The 22049-nt window shown below is 37.4% G+C and overlaps 1 protein-coding gene across 1 annotated transcript; it reads right to left on the bottom strand.

Moving 5' to 3' along the window:
• Positions 1–951: 951 nt before the first annotated feature.
• Positions 952–21800, bottom strand: BRCA1 (BRCA1 DNA repair associated). The gene is made up of 21 exons (XM_068418894.1): positions 21725–21800; positions 21205–21304; positions 19555–19608; positions 19355–19435; positions 18756–18844; positions 17679–17824; positions 16896–17001; positions 15896–15941; positions 15281–15423; positions 11403–14777; positions 10660–10745; positions 9383–9557; positions 8141–8466; positions 7389–7476; positions 6223–6300; positions 5711–5751; positions 4430–4513; positions 4051–4105; positions 2755–2828; positions 2158–2218; positions 952–1163 (listed from the first exon to the last, which is right to left on the bottom strand). The coding sequence occupies exons 2-21, from the start codon at positions 21282–21284 to the stop codon at positions 1060–1062; spliced, it is 5292 nt and encodes a 1763-aa protein (XP_068274995.1). The 5' UTR covers positions 21285–21304; positions 21725–21800; the 3' UTR covers positions 952–1059.
• Positions 21801–22049: the final 249 nt, after the last annotated feature.

Below are 22049 nucleotides of genomic sequence, written 5' to 3' on the forward strand. Positions count from 1 at the left end.
ATTCCAATATTTATAAATACACTTTCCAAGACAACCTAGCAGCATCTGAGCACCAAACAATTCTCTGAACTTCACTACAATTTTTTTTTTTTCCAACAACAACTTTATGAAAATAGGTTCTCTTTCTGCTCTGAAAGTACAACGTTATTTATGAAGTTGAATTGCTTGGCAACAGAAACAAGCAACATTTTATTCCATAAAAAGCAATTTATTTTCTTTGCAGTCTCATTTTGCAGGCAGGGACTATTAGAAGCAGATTCTTATAGGGCTTATTATAGGTCCCTGGGATACTAAAGTGCATCTGTTTATTATCTTTTCATAGGTGCCACATAAACTTCTCAGAAATAAGACTGACCCAACACTGGTATAGGCTTGTGGTTTTAGCAATTGGTTTATGTTGAAAATCAAGTGTTGGCTTTTCAGGGGCTGTACTTGTAGATTATTTTCCTGGTTAGGGCAAGTTGGCACTTTTATATACAACAGGAGAGCTGTTTGTGTAGTTTTCAACACAAGTATAATCCATGGCCTAAGATTGACCAGGCTGATACATTAACAATCACAAAATAAAATTCCATTGTATTGGTATACACCCTTATTCAGGGTATGTACTTATGCAAAATTAATATGGAGGTTACTTGTGAGTGCAAGCACGTTTTAACTCAAGCCCTGAGCCCAATATTACTCTTTTAAATGATTGTCTCCAAAATGTCCTCAAGTATATAAACAGGAACTGGCTGCAATGGTAAATACATTATCATTTCTCTGAGAAGGCAGTGTTCTACATTTTCTAACTTTTACAATTTGTTTTACATTAATTTAAAGGACTACTTTGAAATTTGAAATGTTAATCTTTAAAGAACAGTGGGTAATTCCATCTTTATATGCTAATGTGTAAGTAACTTTATTGCTAACAAAAATGGAATTTTACTCTGAACAAGAACACTACACACACATAATCTCTGCATAACTGACTTAAAAATTCTCAGTCCTTAAAATAATTACCAAACCAGCAGCAGTGATGAGAATTCTCAACAATGGAAAAAGAACTGCAGATCACCCTTAGGACACAAGGTAAGCATCGAACTCCTGGCACTCATAGCAAGCAACACTGTCTAATACCCACTCTCGAGTCACCATGGCAACATTGTTCTTTTGCTGGATTGCTGTAAGACAAAGACACAAATAATAAAACTGTTATCAACGAGTCAAAGCCAGCTTAAGGTGAGCTTACTGATGTCTTTCACATTAAGCTATTTGCTTTATCTTTGACATTTTAAAGCACTGATAAACAAAAGTCTAAAAATAGTGATGTGGCACTACTACTCCTTTTTTAACAATGCAGGGAATATTGCTGCTCCAAAAAGAATAGCTGTTTGGCAAATGGTCAGGCAGGAAGTTTTGAACACCACAGAATAACCATTAAAAGCAAAGAGTACAGTCCTTGTTACCTTTTAATTTAGGACCTCGGTTCTTGTCTGCTCATGCATACTAGTATGAGACAAGCAATGAGTCTCATTAAGACAAAATCAACAGAAAATTACTGAAGTGCTCCCAGACTGCTCTTCACCGTTTCAGGATCTTTTTATTTTCTTATTTTCCCAGTGCCATGGAAACAGCTGCTGTTTTTACATCATCCCCCTGCTTCATTTTTTTGTTGAACTCCACTGTAGCCTAACTATCTCCCATTCATCCCATAACTCCCACTACCTCATTTAAAAGTAAGCTAGTCTGGAACACTTGCACTTTCAAAGTCTCACAGTTTCTCTGGAGCATTTTGATTGGAAAAAAAAAAAAAAAAGGCAAAGCTATATCAGTTAGCGCTTTGTAGCTAAATATTCTTTCCAGACCAAGAGAATCTTGTCCAATCAGAAAAGTTTCTGCAAAGCTGATGATATGCAGGACAACTGAGCCAAGAATAGGATTTGCCTGCCAGACTACCTTTTAAGACTCTGTTGCTGATTCTTGAGATAATATACCTTGTCCTTCCACATTTTTCTTCCAAGACAGACCTCCATCTCCAGATGCAGTAGGATTTTGTTTCGATTCCTCTACAAACCTCCCTGATATTTAAGTATTAAAAGGACTGAGGTGATAAAGACACTCAACCATAAAACCAATGTGCACCATAGAACAGTCCATGACAGTGTGTCGTTTTACCTCTGTAATCCATGTTTTCCACCCAAGCATCTGGCTGCACAACCACGACAGCAGTAGAATTCTAGGATTTCAAGATAAGAAAATAAAAATGCTACTGTTATCTATCTGTCATTAAATCACTCTCACACCTATCTGCAGAGAGCGATAACTGGGCTAACTCTGCTTCAATGCATCACTTCAGAGAGGACTTTAAGTGTTAGCAGAGGGAGAAGACATTAGTTCCTAAGATTTTTCTGTGGTTCCTCTCCATGAATGCTGTGAGTAAGTTAAGGCACTAAAGGCTTTTTGTGCTGGAAAGTGAGGCTCAGTGCTGATTTCAAGAGAGATTAGCTATCTGGCCTACAGGTCTATGTAGAGTACCCTGATCGGTCTTCTACTACAAGTTAGTCTGTCTTCTAACAGAGTGGCCAGAGTCTAGAACACAAGAACTGTTGCCATGCAGTTTGGCATCATTACTGTGCAGATAGTTCTCTCTAACATACCTGTATGCATCAGTCTTTGACAAGCCCACAAAGGCCATGCAATCTTTCAACCTATTCTTTATTACATAACTATAGACCGTCCACTATATTAAGTGTAACATTCATTAACACTTACTGTCATGTGTGTGAACAGATGAAGTTGCTTCACTACAGAGGCACCACAAAGCTCCACCATCCACTCTAGATGTTCTGAATAAATCAGATAAAGTCTATTACTTCAATGTTTTATATCACATTCAAACAGATATTCCCCAAGCCCTCATGTGTTTGTTCCAAGATATAAACTATCATCATTTTAAAGAAATGTAAGCCTTTTAGTAGAGAATAAGTCCTTTCACTTTCTAGCCTGCTGAGGAACATCAACTGTCTCTCTTCCCTCACCCTCTAGTCAGGACTAAACAAAACAAAAAAACCTGAAAAAGCAAAACACCACATGCCCAAAACTTAAAGAGAAAGTCACTAACAATTTATTTCCTCTTATCATAAAGGATGTAAGACATGAAATTAAAATTAAAAATCAGAAGTTAGAACTGTGATTATCTCTCATTATCGAAAGTAGCCAAAGTATTTAATTTCCACCAATTTGTTGAATTGAGAGTGAAGATGATAAATAAGGCTCTCAAGTATAAGAGCCATAATTGATGAACACTGCAGCAGGTGAAAGCACTGCATCCTCTGTAGTAATTACTGTAAATGTCAAGAGATGTGAGGATATTTCACCCAGCCAAAAATAAAGTTATATTGGACAAATCAGAAAGTACCTGCTGAATAAGCCATAAAAATGGGAAGAGAAGTACAAATACTTTAAGTAGAAAAATTCTAGCTTAAATTTTCAAAACATCTACTATACTTTATTCAATTTTAAACTAACAAAAATAAGCTATCCTGCCCAGCTTTTTCTTTGTATATAAACTTCTGGCTTTGTTGTGTGTTTCACTTTAAACATCTGCTGCTAGAGAGAGAAGGTTACACTGAGGATGTGTCAACTGCTCGAAAAATGGTACTTAGGAACTGTTTACTAAGACAGAAGAAAAAATGCTCAAATACAAACTTTCAATAGCATCTAAAGCAATTACCAGACAGCATGATATTAATGCTTTTCCTTCATTGCTGGAGAATCAGAGATAAACTAGATAAAAGGCCTGTTTTCAAATACAGCAAAATTGCCAGAGCAGTTCTCTGAGGACATCCAAACAGAAGAGAAGACCGTTTCTATTCTATCTGGAGATGGAACTGGATAAAGTTCTTTACCTACACTATGCCTCATGTAGGTTTTTTTAAAATTTCAGAGTAAAAGAGGTACAAGACTATCGAAGAAGAGGTCAAGTACAAAACTCTGGTGAATGCACACAATCCCCTCCAAATATTTTTTTATGCTAAGAGTTCATTTAATGCCACTAAAATGACACACCTGTAGTCATATCAGTGAAAGGTCCATAGCAACAGATCTCAAAGTTTTTAAAGATCTGAAAAACAAGGGAGATGTTAACAGAGTACATACGGCATCTTTAAAGGACAATACTTAATATCATCAAAAGCCTGCAACCCTGTGCTATCCTATACGATGTTATAAAAAGATAGCATTCAGTGTAAGCATAGTCAGTCACTTGAGCATATCAGCTCTGCTGCTGACAGAGCTCACCTTTATGTATAAAAACGCTTAATTTGTACAACCCTGTATATATGGAACAGCAGAGAAATTGGAAGAAGTTCCAGATATTCAGCTAGCATAGCCACATATCTGAAACTCTCACAGCAGGACAGGGTTTTCATCCCTGACGTGCTCATACCTTTTCAGTCAGAGACTGTCTAGCCCTCTTAGGACCTTGGTGGTTTCTCCCATTGATTACATCTCCTCTAACTTCAAAGTTCTCCTGGAACATAACATAAACAAGCAATCGGAAGTTAGAGACTGAGAACACTTTCCTGGTCAGAGTCCTGCATCAGAACAGGAAGTTGTCAGATTTCAGAACTGGAAACCTTACAATTAAGACTATAATTAACTTACCAGTAAAGTCTCATTTGATAGAAATTAATTATCAGTGCATAACCTCTAGATCCTCAACACCTATTTTATTTCAAGACATTAACTTAGTATATAGATTAACAACAAATACAGTGCTGCATTTGATAATTTCAGGCCTACATCTGACTCAAACTCCCATTTCTCCAATACCTTCTTGAAACTTCTCCAAAACTTCCATACAGTCTAACCTGCTACAAGAGTATGAAGAACAGCTGCACATTTTCAGTTTACTTAAAAATTTGGTTTTCATTATAATTGAAGGCTCTTCTCCTTGCTTAAAGCAATGTGAGAGTGTATGACAATGTAACAGCTGTCCCATATTCTAGCATTCCCAGTCAATTCTGTAACAACTTCCCCCTTTCACCCCAAGCACAGGAGGACCTTTAATACCCCTTCCTAGGGCCTTTTTGGGGCTAAGATTTTTCTTCTTCTCCCTTGGCTTGACAAAAGGGCATATGGACTTCATATCAGAAAGTGGGAATTTCTGCTCATTAGAGATACAAAATCTCTACTGTGTTACTTATACAACATTCTCAAAAAATCTGTACTAGAAAATGAAAATCCAAATATTACCCAGGAATACAAAAATCCACCTAAATCAGGGTCATATCAAATAAGCCATTTCTACTAGGAAAGGTAGTAAGTGCTAGAACAAGTTTTCAGTAGTTGGCTATTCTAAAGTTTAAAAAAACCCCCCAAAAGTATGTATATAGCCATGTTCCAACATTATTTCCTTAAGCAAACAATAGATATTTTCCTCTATGCTGTAATCCATCGATATTAGCAGGGACACTTAAAAAAATGCCTATAACCTGTTCCAAAAAATAAAAAAAATAGGGACCCATTATGTCTTCAGTAACAATGACTACGTCTAGCCTAAATGTGGCTTTTGGTCCTAGCATTCGGTAAAACTGGAATCCCAGTTTTCGGAGCAAAATTTACTTATATTAAATGTTTAGACAATATCTAAGGCTACTAATAGGTCTATCAATGTAACAGCACTGCTTACACATTTGATATTTCACTCTTCAGATAAAAGACCTACCTCATCCAGTATCCTTCCTTCTTTAAAAGACTGAATTACCCCTAAATAAAAAGATCAAAACAGTACAAATCATTTTATCTAGCAAAATTTTTCTTCCACTGCACATAGTCTGACTTCATTGCTATGTGAAATTGAAGGCATTTGTACTATGGAAAACTGAATATGGTATGATCCCTGAAAGAACTTAGAATTTTTTTTACCTTTTATAAATAATATTAATTTTGCCATACATCTCAAAGATTTAAATTAAAAGGGAGGAAAGGCTTTTATGAGGGTGGGGAGCAATCCAATGTGGTTATTTGAAAGCAGGAAAAATATTAGGAAGAGAAAGAAACTTGATGTTGCTGTGTGCTTGGGGTTTTTTATTTTATTTTAAAGTATGTAGAAGAAACTGCAAAACATCAGATGCCAAGACATTGAGATCCTTTTTTTTTTTTTAACTGGAACAAGCAAAGAGTACATTTGTAGTAGAAGGGCAGAGACCATTTGGCTTCAAACCAAGTTATACTTACACTGGTAACTAACCACCCATTTTCTTCCTGCAATACCCAGAAAGTACTTCAGTGTCCGTTCACACACCAGCTCCTTATCTGCAGAGCAAACAAGGATAAAACCTCTTTGAGTTTTTACCGTTAGTGAAAAAAACAGCTCAGGTTATTTGTGCATCAAAGCAAAAAAGTTTTTTGTTAAGTGTAGCAACAAAGTATCAAGACCACCTACAAAAAGGTTCTGAAATTCTAGTGTTCTGATTCTACTAAACTGAAGGAAATGAGCAGAAACTAATCACATGTACAACTTCTGAACCCTTTTTTAATTATTCAGTAAGGGTAAGAGGCAAGAAAAAGCACAAATACTAGTCAAGACATAGGATGCTTACAGTAGGATTCAGTGCCTAATGTTGGCATAAATTTTTAGATGACTTGCTGTTTAAGATCACCTTCTACTCTACAAGAACAGGCACAACTTCAGAAGATGGTTTATACTATCTGTATTTGTATGAAGACAGAACAATCTACCTCGCCAAAAACATATGGTCATGGTGTCTATGATACACATCCTGAAGAGAAAGGCAAAAATTGAGTTCATAGATTTGGAGTGACAGGATTTTCTGGTTCCTTTTCTATGTTGGTTTTCAAATGCAAGAAAGGCTTATGCGATAGATTGCATCCAAATATGAGCCAGCTAGAATACAGTTAAGTCCCACTTCCAGTTTTCTATTAAAGACAAGTTTCTTTCAAAAATTTAGAAAGAAACATTTATAATCCCTGCAAGGAATTAGGAAACCAAAACAGCATCTTTAATATGCTATTAACATTTCCAGAATGCCTGTATCCCATTTCTTTAGGAACTCTCTTGCTTTCTTTTTGGTTCTGAACTACTTCATGTTAATGTGCTGTAAACACCTGAAAATTGTGACCAAACAGCTGGAGAAAAAAAAATTAAGTAACATTAACTTCAAATCACACAAGGAAACAAAACATACCCTCACTCTGATTCTGCGAAAGAGAGTAAGAAAGACTCCCAAGTTTAAACAACAAAACTGATCGTGAAGAAAACAATACCTTCTCCTCAAACTTATTCAAATTCATTGCTTAACTGTCTGCTTGTTGGTTAGCCTAGAGTTAAAATTCTGTATGGTGTGTAAATATAGGATTTGTTCACATAGCTCCCAACAAACCTGTTTTCATTATGACATGGGTTGTTCCTTCAGTAATGTGATTAGATAAAGTGCTCTGAGTTTTTCTTGCAAACTTCTGGACCATCAACTGAAAAAGTAGTTAGGAGAATTAATAGCTAGCAAAACAGATTAAAAAAACCCCAACAACTCCACTTTATAGGAGTATAATATAATAAGATGGCTACTGTAATGGTTTTATTTGTGTTGGCACACAGAATGTACATTTCCTTAAAAGTCAATAATTTTGGCACCATTCAACAGGCTAATGAAGAGCTCTTGATCACTAGTTTATAAACCAAAAGCCATATCCTCCTGCAAAAGGATTGTAGAAACAGGTTTATTAGCAATTCAGAATTTATTAATTACAGAAATCCTCACTATGGATCAGAATTTGGGTAAAGCAGCAGCATTTGAGAACATTAAGGGAACCAACCAACCAAACAGCCCCCTCCCCTCAAAGCCCCAAGGCTTTCTAGAAACAAAGTCCTCTTGCTTTGGAATAATGTGTTTTTCCCCTAGACAGCAAGCAGTCATTTAAAAAGTTCAGACTTCATGAAGCTTAACAGTGCTGTTCACAGGCAGCATTCTTCATTTTTTAAGAGTGAAAAAGTTTGACCCGAGTTGCTATATTACTGATCTGCAATTCCTTTAAGATTAGTTTCTATTATACTTAGATCTCTCTGCGTGGAGGACTATAGTGGTAATCAGGAACAATCAACAAGTGATCTCTACAACTTCTGAAATATACTTACATGTTCACTTTGATTCAGACCTGATGCCACAATTGACATTTCTTTCCTGTTAGTCACAACTGGACTCGTAGCATTTTCTTTCCCAGATGCATTGTGCAGAACAGATATAGGAAAACACACACTTCTCTTTGATTTACGTTCTTGAGTACCGCTTTTATTAGCGTTCTGAGCTACAACAGAACTATTTGTTGCTTCTGCAGTTTGAGGGTTAAGAAGCCTTACAGAGGAGGAAGAGCTATTTGGACTCCTCGTTACATTTCCAGAGAGATTTGATAAGACAGGTGCACTGTTTAGCCTGGTCCCAGATTTCTGCTCATCTGCATTTTCTGAAGGAAAACAGAAATTACTCCTTGAAACAATTTCATCCTTCTTGTAGTCATAGTGGAACGCTGTTGCTCTACCTTTTAAGTTTAGATGCTGTAGTCACTTCCTCTCCTTATTTGTTTATTACTTCACCTTATTACTGTGGGCTTTGTTCAAAGAATGCTCTATGCTCTGTTGCAGGTAGGCTGTCAGGACAGTAATCTCAGTAGCTGCCTTGCCTTAAAGAAAAACCTTAAATAAAGCCCTCTCACTATTACTTACATAGCTGGCAGCAACTCGCTTTATCCTCAATATACAATAAGCCTGTGGCAATTACTAAAGTACTCTTCACCATTTATTTACTGCCTTGTGCACTTTCTGGCTAGGAACTCCATGTTCATGTCCTGTTCAGGGGATTTACACACCACTATAGGTATTCCCCTCCTCTTTGCCCATCAGCAGCCTGTCCTGTACTGTATTACTTTTGACAGCCAATACATACCTAACCTAATTTCTGTCTTGTTCCTTGATATGCTAAAGTACACTTCCTACCACAGCAATAGAGGCCAAGTCCTTTTGGGTGTTCAGCCCCTCTCCCAGTCCCTTACCCATTCCAGTGAAAGAAAACAAGAGTACAACTAGAACCGACAGAACAGGAACATGGATTAGTACTGCCAAGCCACAAGGCCTGCTCACACCATTTATACAATTACACTGTAATCTCACACAGATCTGTAACAGGAATTTTTTAGACTAAGTGTAGTACCTAAGTTATAAATAAAATATGTATGTCTCACTGAACAGCTGAATTTAGGCAAAATTCTGCTAACGTATCAATTTTAAATTAACACTATAATTTGTGGTAGAGGGAAAAAAGAACTAGCAACAGTCACACAATTGTTTGTAAGCAAGCTAGGAAAGGTTTTCATTGCTATTTACCTTTTTCTTGTCTCATTTGTTCCATTCCAAGCAGTCCTTTTCCACTGGAATGTGGCAGTTTCTTATGGATAGGTAAAAATTCACAGTCCAGACTCCCATGCTGCTTTAGCACTGCTTCAAGTACAGCCATTTCTTGCTGAAGTTTTTTTAGGTTATTTTGCATAGCATTCTTCTGCTGCAAAGGATACACAATTGTGCCAAGGTTAGCAAACTCGGTCTTAAAACAGTAAGATTAAAACCTAAAACCTTCACCATACAGGTTAAAGCAGTTTCCACAGCTCTGCATACTACGTCTGTAGCTCTAGCACTGGCACCATGTGGAATTTCCTTGTTACTGAATCAATAAAAAACCCCAACCAAGCAGAAAACCCCCACCACACAACAAACCAAAAACTCCCCACCAATTCATACTGCCACTATTCCATTCAACCTAGGCATACCCTAGAATCTCTGTCAATGAAGCTACATCAGAGAGCATGTCCTGGCAGTTGATCACATTTTGCACATTAGAACTCACAGGGCTGTTAATATTGAAGAGAGATTTGGTGTAAGACCCACCTCAAAGTTACATAGGACAGAAAAAAACAAAACAAAAACAAAACCACCACACCAAACCAAAAAAACCCACCAAACAAGACAAACCCCAAAAAACAAAACACACAACAAAAAAACCTCAAAACCCCCAACCAAAAAAACCCCACACCAATCACCCAATACATAGTCAGGCCATTAAGCAGTAATCAGGAAATTAATAGTAGAGAAAATATACTGGGCTAGACACACCTTTCATCGGACACTGCCTGTTGGGTCTTATATCTACAATATTCTAATATGGAATGATTTGATTTAATCTTTACCCTTAGAAGGCAAGTCTCCACACTTCTAAATATCATAATGTAGCAAATCCAATCCTTATCACCAATCATTATAAATTCGTATCAATGAAGCTTTTAAATACAGGAAGCTGAGGTGTCCAGCATTGGTCAAGTGCAGAGATTTATTAACTAGCATCTCCCACAATTAAGCACTGTAATCAATACCACATACAAGTTATGGCTATTACAATGTAATGTTACCATGGAAGGCCAAGCTAGACAAATAAAGGCATAGAAGCAGTTTTACAATTCTTCATTAATTATGCTCTTGGAAGTAATCCAGTGACAGAAAGAATTATGATGAAAGCAGTTTCCCACCACACTGACTTCCCAGCTTTCATGTACTTGCTTATACCCTAGAATGCAAACTACTTTTAGAATTTGGTGAATAAACTCACTTACCTGTGTAGTAAGGATTTCACCCTGAGAGAATGGTCCACATGAATCTTCTACATTACTTGTTTCACTGTCATATCCAGATGCTTCACCTTGAAGAAGGTGGAAGAAAATCTGAGTTAGTTAAAGAGAAAAAAATAACCAAACATTATCCATAATCTCTTACCACACAGACCTTTTAGCCAACTGTTAACTATAAAGTGACAAGTTTTGAAAACATTAAAGTTATAAGCACAGATTTACTTTAAGTGAATATTTTGAAGAATACCATGTCACATATATGGCAAAGTAAATAGAACTCAAGGTGTTTCAATAGTGATGAGAGTCCTAAATATTTATGAAAGCCATAAAAAGGTCAAAATAAGTACTACAGGATTCTACAGTCAATAAATATTTCATTTGGGGAAACAGTTTAGGTAGGCTTTATGAAATTTTGCTGATAGATGTAAGTATCACATTGCAGTAAGAAAGCTAGCATTTCACTCAAAAATTAATTCCCATCAGACAGACTCAGTCCAGCCTCTAGTGCCCAGCCTATTCATTTTTGCTCCAAACAAAGAATACTGAGAGAACTTAATTTTCAGGAAATAAACCACTGAGGGTTTTTTGTTGATTGTTTAGGGCCAATACATTCCTTTAAAAGAGCAAGCACCACATAAATACAAAACAAAGTTCCCATGCAAACACCAAAACCCTAGGTGCAATGGCATTACAAACATATCTGCAGAGATAAAAATCTTGGTTTGTACCTAGGTTTGCTCCCATGTTTGGTTCTTCTTGGCACTCATCTTTGAAGTTGGTTTTACTTCTCTTCAGCCCTCCATTACAACTCTGAAGAGTTTCTTTATTCTCATTCACATTGCTCACTTGTTTGGATGTATGAACTTGTATTAAAGGTTTCTTCAGCTCTTGTGCTCCATCAACTGATTCTTCAGACATGTTGGACTGGGAAGAAAATAAGTTGACAGAGCATTCCGACTCCTGTCTTGGTGAAACACACCCATTACTTACGGCAGCTTCAGGCACTTTCTGCCTATTATTGTCATCACGACTTCCACTGTGAGGCAATGTGATGGGACTTAGTGAAGACTCTACCACAGATGTCACCTGTTTATTGATCTGCAAAGGTGTACTTACTGATTTGCCAAATATTAATGTTTGAAAACATGGTAAATCTTCATCCTCACTAGATTCTTCATCTGAAGATTGCAGTTTCTGCACTCTTCTTCGAGATCTTTGAATACCTTGAGATTTTGGCTTAGAATTAACATTTCTACTGTGTAGTTCTTTTACCAGGGCATCGTCACTTCTTTTTACAAACACAGCAGATATTTCTCTCCTATCAGTTTCAGGAAAGCTGGTGTTCTCTTCAGTATCATCAGAGCACAGTAAGCCATCAGGGGTTTCAGACAAACCTGTAAAATCACTATTCCCTTTAAGAGGTTCTTCAATAGCCTCTGTAACTAAACATTCAGGCATCCCTATACTAGCAGTTTGGATTGCTTGTTCTTCATGCCCCTTTGCTTGTTTTCTTTCTCTTTTGCTACTTTTTTTCTCAATGACTTCACAGCTGAATTCAGCAGGCTTCTGCTGACAAGTTGCAGGACAAATCATTGATTTGGACTGAAAATGTAATATTGGTCCTTCGCTGTCAATAACTTTGGCCTTGCCTGCTTGATTGCTTTCTGAAGTGAAGCATGTTTCATTGACTGTGTTTAAATCTGTTCTTTTGAAAATGTGCTCTTCTGTATTACTCTCATCACTTTGGCTTCTATTACTTTTGATTGGATTCTGTCTCAACTCACTTTCTATCCCTAAGTCAGTTGACACAGTCTTTTCATTTCCCTGCTCTCCTTTCTGTGATCTGTTTTTGTCTTCAGTCCTAGCAGTTCCCATTCTTATTGGTGTCAAATTCCCTTGATTTGCAACCTGTGAAATATCTTCTTGATGTTCCCCTGTGTGCACACGTTCAGTGTTGCCTACAAAGCACGTCACAGGACTAACACAAACAGATTCATAGGTCTTAAGCTTCTCTTTCTCACAAACCCTACTCAAGCTTTCAGCAGTTGTATTCTCTTCTTGCAAGTTTTTTGTTTTAAAAAGTTTGCTATGCTTATTTTTTACCTGATCAGCACACGACATCTTTAAAGTTTCAGAAGATGCATCTTCTACTGCACACACCTTCATGGGAGTACGACAAAGGCTAAATGATAGGCGTTTTGAATGCCTAAATATATTTCGCAGATACTGTGTATCTAACTCACTATCTTCAGCTTCCTTGGTCAATTCTGAAACTTTTTCAGCCATTGGCAACTTTTCAGTACTGAAGTCCCCTGGAACATTTCGTGTATCCCGTCCAGTATCCTGGGGAGAAGTAACACATGGTTCAGTCATCTCTTCAGTCGGGTGGGAAACAGTTTGCACAACAGTCATTGAAGGAGACTGTAGGAAGAAAGGGCTACCGAGGATTTCACCTTGAGAACCTGCATCAGGTGCAAAGGAACTACAATTTGAATGCTGACATGAAGATGTAGGATTGATGAGACTTTTTCCAGTTTCTGCAGTGTCAGACGAATTCTTTAGACTAAACTGTATTTCATTTGCTTCCAGATCACCACCCTTCAGATTAGTAAGTGGCTTGTAACTCAACATACCCCGGGGCTCACACAGGTCTTTGGATTCAGAAGTGTGAACCAACACATTCCTTTGGACTTCACCGAAAGACCCTTCATGACCACTGTCATACTTTCTTGCTCCCTTAATTACCACTCCTTTTCCTGTTTCTTTTGTCATTTCTTCAGAAAGTAACTGAAGCCTCTTGCTGCGCCTGACTTGTCTTTGCTCAGAATCAACTTTCCTTGGCTCTTCACTGCTTGGATAGCTATCAATCTGTGGCTCTGCTGGATCAGGGGAAACAGTGTTTCTATCCACTAACTGTAGAGCACACATGGTTCTAGCAGAACGCCTGCATCTTTTTGCTGCAGAATTTCTTTTTTTAGTGCTTTTCTGATCACAGTTATTCAGTTCTAGCTCCTCATCACAGTGCTTGTCAGTCACCTTTTCAGTAGCTTTTTTCCACATGGATCCTCCTCCTTCCTCAAGTTCTGCTAGAGTGTTATCCTGTCTATTCTCAGAAAGGTGACTCTCATTAACAGCAGAATATTCATCACATCTTTTCTTTTCGGCATCTCCAAGGCACCAGTTAAAGCTTTGAGGGCACCCATCTGCCTCTTCTACATCTTTTTTCTTGGTGAAATCCTCAGGTTGCAGGACACAGGCAGTCTTCCTTTTTCGTTTTAGTCTGTCCTTGCTAGAATTATTCAAGCACTTATCAGCAGCCACATCTTCCTTTTTTGTAGTAGGTAAAATGTCTTTCAAAATAATAGGGAGATTTGACTTCCTCTCTCTCTTGTAGGTTTTCCCAAATATTTTGTCTTTGATGCTATCTGCTGTTTGTTTTGACCATCTCTTATTTCCTTCAACCACTGCAATTTCCATGGAATCTACCATAGGGTCAGTCTTTTCTGAAATACAGGAATCTTTATCTGATGAACATGTATCTCCTTCACCTGAAACATCAATTGCTCCAGCAGAATCATCCTGGGAAGAACTGGAAGACAGAATCTCGTTGCTCTTCAAAAACCATTCATTGACTTTCTGAATGCTTCGCTTCAGTCTCTTCCTAGAGACTTGATTCGGGGTAGCACAGTGAAGTGCCTCTGGTCGAAGTAGTGTCTGCATAGGAAGTTCTTTTTCATGGAGAGTCTCATTCTCAGGTTCATACATTTCCACAGCTTCCACACTTCGTACCGCAATATCCGTTTCCTTGCTTCTATCCAACCTGCTCTCTGAGCCATCTTTTAAGTCAAACTCTTTGCTTTTACTATTGCACTGAGTTTGCTCTATATCTATTTCTTCTGTGTTCTTAAAGAAAGATGTGTCCCCATTCCTTGAGGGACAGGCATCATCTCTTCTGTCACATTGCTCTGTGAGCAAGTCTACAGCAAGACCATTTAAAGGAGAACTCTGGTATTCAGTCAGATTCACTTGGCCAGGTTTGGCACATTCAGTGATGCTTCGAGTGCTTTTCTTGCTCAAGCCTTCCTTTGAGAGATCAGTTTCACCTGAAGATTTATAGGTATTATAAATTGTTAAGCCCTATTTTACACACACAAGAACAATGACAAGCTTAATGGCTACTTTGTTTTAAAAAAAACTTATTTGCCCCCCAAAATAGAGTATTACACTGCAGAAGTCTCCCCTCCAGAGAAAGGGAGAAAGATCAAATTACATATGACCTACGTTCATCCAGCTTCTTACATGAATTACCAGACAGTGCTCTCAACTTGTATTATAAGGGATAATATGGCTTATATAGAATAGAATGAGTTTTGCACTTTGACCAAGTTACTTTTTTCCCCCCCTTCTGCTCCTGTGCACAGAATACCCACATTTTAAGTAGTCTACAGGTATAGTCTTGTATTATACTGTCACTAGCTGTAGGCATCAACAAAACTACAATATACCAGGCTGCAAGCATATATATTTAATCATGTGAAACCAAAATATAAACTTGTGATCTTTCTTTCAAGCTTAATCAGTTTTGTCACCAAAATAACAAACACACCTATGGCATTTGGTAGAATTATTTCTTTAGCATCCAGCTTGTCAGGCTGTGCATTGCAAGAACATTCATTCCCCTTCTCAGCACTCTTAAGCTCTTCTGGCTTTTCTTGAGATGAAATCTGAAGCGTTTCTTTGTCTTCTAACCTGTTGGGAAGGGAAATCTACTTTCATTACAGAGAAAAATCACAATAGAATAATAAAAGATGATACTTAGTTTTCTCTTTTTGCTCTCTGAAATAGTTTTTGGAGAAGTGAGGCTTCATGACTGCCACTCACCACAAGTAGATCCCTTCAGAGTTTCAGGCCATTTCTTTAAAAGATTCCCTCCCACATTCCTGAATTTAACATTTACTTTCTAAAGTGCAGTACATGCTTTTCTCTTAAAAACCTAATGTCTGTATAAGCAACAAAACATTTAGAAAACAGCTTTAAAGCATATTATATGACAAACAGATGGGAGTCAGGTACCCATTCTACCCTGATGCCCTCAAAGTTGAAAATCACTTGTCACCTTGACGAATTCTATCAGTCCTGTGCTAAGAAACTAAAACATAGGAATGAGAATAATGAACTATTGCCTTTAGAAAATATTAATTCCTTAATCACCTTTACTTACCCAGCATTGCTTGGTTGTTTAAAAAGCTCTTCAGACGAATCAGAGCCTAAAAACAAATCAGCTGTTACTCTGGTTGAAATGATTCAGAGAAAGATGACTTGCCAGATTCAGTGTTTAATATCACAGAAGCATGCATGCTTAGTTCTTGCTAGAGGTAGATGCTTTCAACTTTTATCAGATGAAATCAAGTTCAATTGTGCAGTATTTTACCTAATTATAATGATTTCTATGTATAAATATCTACGTGGCTGCAGCATAAAATTCTGTTTAAATACAGTCACTGGTAACAGAGAGCTGCTAAGCGTTAATGAGCTAAGAGTTAGTTTCTAATTTCTAAATTTATACATGAACAGCTGCTAGTATTTAGAATTTTGAACTGGAAGTCAGAGCAATATATTCGAATATCTGTCAGATCCTTTGATTGATCTTGGCAGAAGCATAAGGAAAAAAAGAGAGGCAATGAACACTATCTGTTAAAAGGAGAAATTCCTTCCTTTAAGGAATAGGGAGAAAACAAACTATGCACAGCATCTATCTTGTTCCTCACAGCAGTCACACCAGATAGAAAGGAAGTTCTGAAAAGCTATGATAGACAGAAATGAAATATTCTTTTCCTCAGATTTCATTCTTATATCTGGTTATTAACTAGAGCCTCAAGCACTGACCACGAGGTTTAATATTCTTTAGAAAACAGTACTTATCCTTAGTTACAACAGTTATAACTTTTTTCACATCTATAAGCATCTTCTCTTCTTTAGATCTTATACACTGAGCCCTAAAGGTTTACTAGAGCAGTGTTATTTCCTACAATATAATAAATTATGTAAAAAAAACCCCTTTGATTTACCAACTTTCAATTGTCCATCATTTTTCCCTTTGTTCTCATTTTGGGTGTTAAGGAGAAATTAGTGTTTATAAAGACTTTGAACTTCATCACCTTTCATTACTTTGCAAGCATTACACATAAGCTCAACTAATGTGGACCTACAACAGATCTTACCGAACTCTATATAAACCCCTTTTTCATAGTCATATTTCTGGGTTTTGTTTCTTAGGGGATGCCTTTTGGCCTTGGTATCTGTAAGCTGTGTATCCACATTAGCTTCCTGCTGACAGGAGAATAGAAAGGAATAGTTATTTATAACAGTAGGCTATTTCCAAAAAATAAGTAGTAATTATCTAAACTACAGCAGGGAGGGCTGATACATATGAACTAAGTATTTAAATTGGCAGCCTCTATACAAAAATCCAATAATGTAATTTATCAAACTCATGTCAGTAACAGAATGTGTTAATAGGAACAACTATCATGCACTTAACAGCTCAAATCATTAACAGTTTTAACTTACTTAACATTCTATTCAGCATCAAGCAGATGAGACAAGAAACAACGTACCATGAACCATCTCATACACACAGTAATAACCTTAAGTTGGGCAAGGTCTTAAGATTTCTTAAGACATATCCATGGTCTTACCACTAAAAAAGTAAGAAGTCTACCAATAGTTAGACAGCCTCATTAAACAGCCAGTACAAAAAAGCTTTCAGAGTATATTATGGCAATATTATCTTTAAGATCAGGTCATTTTATGCAACAACTTTTTACAGTAGGTTATGAAGACAAAAATATTTAGATGTCCTTGTCTGGGATAATATTCAAGTCAAACAGTGATCTGAAAGCAAACCAAAATCTCCTATTCCATTCATTTATGTATATGCATGTATACACATTGAAATGAGACACTAAATCCACAAAAATAAACTGAGGAGGAAAAAAAAATACCGAGGTGCAGTTTTCTTGTCCATTTTCTTTAGCACTTTTTTTCCTGTTTCTGAAGCCCTTACTTTGGACGACAGAACTTTCTTTACACAGGAACTCAGCAGCAGTGGCTTCTGTGCATGTTTTAGGGAAGTGATGACTGTTTAAAACTGAAAAATGTCAACAGGTAAAAAAAAAAAGCAAAAATATTTTCTTACACTGAGCATGACAACAGGTATTATATACTAATAAAATAGCCTTGCATAGACCCTATGCAACTAGCACACATACAGCTAAAATACAATTATCAGAGAAAGAAAACTGCTTATTAGTCTGATTGTTCTTTATGAGTACTCTTCAAGTATTAAGTAAAATCGTCATCTTGCTAACTAATTTTCCCAACCAATTTTGCTTATATGGATAACCTAGCAAGAATTAGCAAGGAACTAATACTAGTGATTTCAGAATGACTGAACAAGTTGAAAACTTTGAAAAGGAAGTCATTTTTTAGAGTACAATATACTAAGGGGAAAAAAACCCAAACAAAACACCAAAACCCAGAAACCATCACCCGCCTCCAACAACATCTTGTTTCCCAGAATATAAACAAGCATGTTATCTGACTTGCCAATACCCTTTACAAGGCACTGAGTACTAGAAAGGATAAATTTTTATTCCAAAAGGATATATCCGAATGTGACAATTTAATATACACTGTTATAGCACTTGCTAATTCAGTCTTTAAGACTGTCTAAGAAGTTAAAGCTGCAAGGTTGGGCATAATCAAGAGCAGGGCTTTGCCACACAGTTATAGATTAAAGATTATCTGATATACATTCAGCTGTATTTCAGGAACTGAAAATAAGATTGGTCGGAGTCATCAAATGCACAGTAAAAACCCTTAATACTGTTCAAGAGGTTATTGTAGGAAAATCTTGGGAACTTAATGGAACTTATGCTTCTACATCCAAGAAGAAATTTCTGATAATTCTTCCCATATTGAGTACTTCTCAGTAAATGAGATACCCTGCAAATAACTATGATACAAATGTCAAAATCTTATTTAAAAAAAAGAGGGGGGTATACATTCACAACACTTACACTTTACTCCAGTGTCAAGCTCAAATGCATGGATAGTTTCCAACAGTCCTTCAATTAGTTGCTTAAATCTGGAATTTTCTTTCAGACTTCTGAAATAACATCACCACACGAGTTGTTTTAAGACAAATGTATGGGTCAACTATTAATAGTTCTCCTACAATTTAGGCTGAACAAAAAAAAAGGAGTAAAACTCCAAAGTGGAAGATGAGATAATGAGAAATTGTTGCCAAGGAATAACAACACAGTTCCCTAAAATAACCATTACTACAGGAATTAAAACTATCACAAAGTGAAAATTTCATATTTTTCCTCACGTAGGTTTAGCACAGAGAAACTAGTTGTAATGACTGAACAATACAGTCTATACTTGATAGCACAAACATATGCTAAGAATGGTGTCTTCACCTGCGATCACTTGAAAAAAGTTTATATTGAGGTACAGCACTAAAGAGTTACTCCTTTAGAAACTGACAGTTTACTTAATAACCACCTTTTCTTGTTTATTTCAGTCTTCTGCTAATACATTTTTAAGACAATGATTAACTTTTCCTTAGAATTCAAACTTCTCCTCCTCAAGCCCACTTGCAAAGATGCATTACCTCTTGGTAACATCAGTCTTACACAGAGGACACTGTATCACACCTTTTTTCTTTTTGCTGAGGAGTTTGAACATGCAGAACCTAAAAAAAGAATAATCACCATGGTAACAAAAGGAAGGATTTTATTTTCTTTAAAACTGAGCCTAGGCATGCACCGAACAGATTGACTAAGCATTGCAATTACAAGTTTTCAAACCTACCTGCAGAATATGTGATCACATTTTGTTGAAACTGGCTCTTCTACCACATCCAAGCTACAAAATGAAAAAAAAAAAAAGGAAAACAAGAACACAGAAGTTACATATAAAATAGAAGCATGTCACAGTTTAAAGCTGGGCCAGCTATTAAACCGGTGACAGATGCTGTCTGTTAACCCTCCCCCCCCCGCCTCCAGAAAGGAAAGTGAAAAGGGAAAGACTCACTTTTCTGAACTTACAAGTTTTAAAATCTTGGTGGGGAAGAGAAGTAGGACACATTTGATAATTTTTCATTTGAGAACCAGGTACAGTAACAAATACTGCCATTATGTGATATATACATATCTACGAGCTCTTCACAATCTTTGCCTGCCTCTGGCAAAAAGACAGCATTTTCTGGAAATGCCAGTTCAGCAGGGCAGGAAACTTGGTGTTAGAACACTAATGTCTTCTTTTTCAACACTGACCTCCCATGACAAGATAAAGGATGGTGTAGTTCTGCTGGGTTCAGGAGCCCACTGGATTCTTACTATGTTTATATAAACCAAATGCACAGATGTGTCAACACAAATAAATATTTGAGTTATTCCTTTTTCCTCCCTGGTTTTCTATTCTAAACCCATTCCTGTCTAGCACAGTGGGAAAATAACATTTAACTTGATAATAGGGCTTTCAGAAAAGCTCTAACCAATTCACTTGTTCAACTCACCTTAAAATATAATCTATCTTGAACACATACTAAAAACAAACAAAAATTTAAAAAAATACTGCTCTAATTTAGGCATACATTGTTACAAACCCTAGTTACATAAGAAAGGTTTCATGAGTTTCATAGACTGTGTATGTACATAGGGAAGCCTCCCTGGGATTGTGTTCTGTCTGCAACCTAGTAGTATGTAAAAAAGTTTATATAATGATTCCAATTAAACTGCCACAACAACATCACTTGGACAAAAACAGCCAAACCAAATATAATGCTATTATTGCAGAACAGTCTATTGTGAATGGCAGTTCAAAACCAGGATTTTAATGCACCTGTTTTCTTGGTAGTTATTAACTGGGCAGAAGGCTGTGAGTATGGTGAGGTTGGGTCTGTCTCGCTTTTATTTCCATATGCGACATTAAGGCATAAAGGTATAATCTTTCTTTTCTATTATGGCAAATTAAAATATTAAAATATCCCAAAATATGAATGAATGCAAAAGTAATGCTGAGGCTGCTTTTGGCTCTTGGTGTATGTTTTGCTATAGGCACAAGTTAGACTGTTCTAGAATCTATGCTATTTGAGCATTTCTTTGCATTAAAGAACTACCTTTTAGAGACAAAGGACAACGATTCAGGCTGCTTTACAAACAATACTCTAATCCAGTCACCTACATTTTTTTCCTAACTGGATAGAGGACTGACACATTTAGGTTGTAACAGAAAAGCAAAATTCACTAGAACATAAGAGCAAAATACAGGTTCTCTCTTCCACTTTCTCACTTAGCCCTTACAAAACTTCAATATACTTTGCCTTAAAGTACAATTCTTTTTGCTTTCTGATAACCCATAGAACTGACAAAGCAACTGAAAAGAAAGGGAGAGACAAAAAAAACCCGAGAGAGTCATTAACAATACTAATATGAAGTTCACATTATTCTCTTGGCATACCATATTGGGCACTCCAAGTTCTTCTGCATAGCTGAAAGCACATTCTGTACATCTCCAATAGCTATCACTGAGACGTCCATCCTTTACCTCCAAAAATAGCCTACCAAAAAAAAAAAAAATCAGTTTTGTTTCTGATCTGTTGCATCCCGTGACCATGTTTTCTCCTGTATGTTTTTTCTATAACATGCTGAATAGTATCGAATACTTCACTGCTATTTCTTGAGTGAGGCTTTACAGCATTGGTGGAGTTCTTACCGTGAATGTTTAGTCAAGCCTGTCAAGTCTCTGGCAGTCAAAGAGGCAAATTGAAAGGGTTTACAGAAGCAGCATTCAGCAGAAACTCAGCCAAGGCACAAACAGAACCGTAACAGAAAAAAAGGAGCATTCTAGGTGGAAAAGGATGTAAGTGAGACAGCAGACACGCTTACACAAAGGACCCTGGAACTCTCTACACCGCCCAGCACAGGTAAGACCCTACAGCAAATACCACAAATCCTGAAAACAAAGAAAAACCACTTACCCTTTACGCGGCGGTAGCTCAGGCACAGGGACGGGCCCTGCAGCAAGGCCTATCAGCAGGCCGATGCGAAGCGGCCCAGCTCGCCACGCTCCGGCCGCCCAACCCTCACCGTCCCGCCGCAAGGAGAACCAGCTGCCGCTAGCGCGGCCCACCCGGACACTACCGAAGCGGAGGCAGGTCGCAGCCGCCCGGCCCGGAGCCGCTCGCCCGCCCTCAGGAGCCGCCCCACACCATCGCATTTCGCGCCCTTTCCACCGCCCCGTGACACAACACACCCGAGCGACCAATCGCACACCCAGCCCACAGCACGTGGGCCCAGAAGCGC

Source organism: Nyctibius grandis, chromosome 26 (genome assembly GCF_013368605.1).
Source record: "Nyctibius grandis isolate bNycGra1 chromosome 26, bNycGra1.pri, whole genome shotgun sequence".
NCBI classification, from domain to species: domain Eukaryota; kingdom Metazoa; phylum Chordata; class Aves; order Nyctibiiformes; family Nyctibiidae; genus Nyctibius; species Nyctibius grandis.

Coding starts and splice junctions, on each gene's coding strand:
- BRCA1 (XM_068418894.1), bottom strand. CDS start 21,284: ATGGACGTCTCAGTGATAGCTATTGGAGATGTACAGAATGTGCTTTCA. Junction 15,424..15,895: donor AAACAACCAAGCAATGCTGG/GTAAGTAAAGGT, acceptor CCTTCCCAACAG/GTTAGAAGACAAAGAAACGC. Junction 5,752..6,222: donor ATGGGTGGTTAGTTACCAGT/GTAAGTATAACT, acceptor CTTTTTATTTAG/GGGTAATTCAGTCTTTTAAA.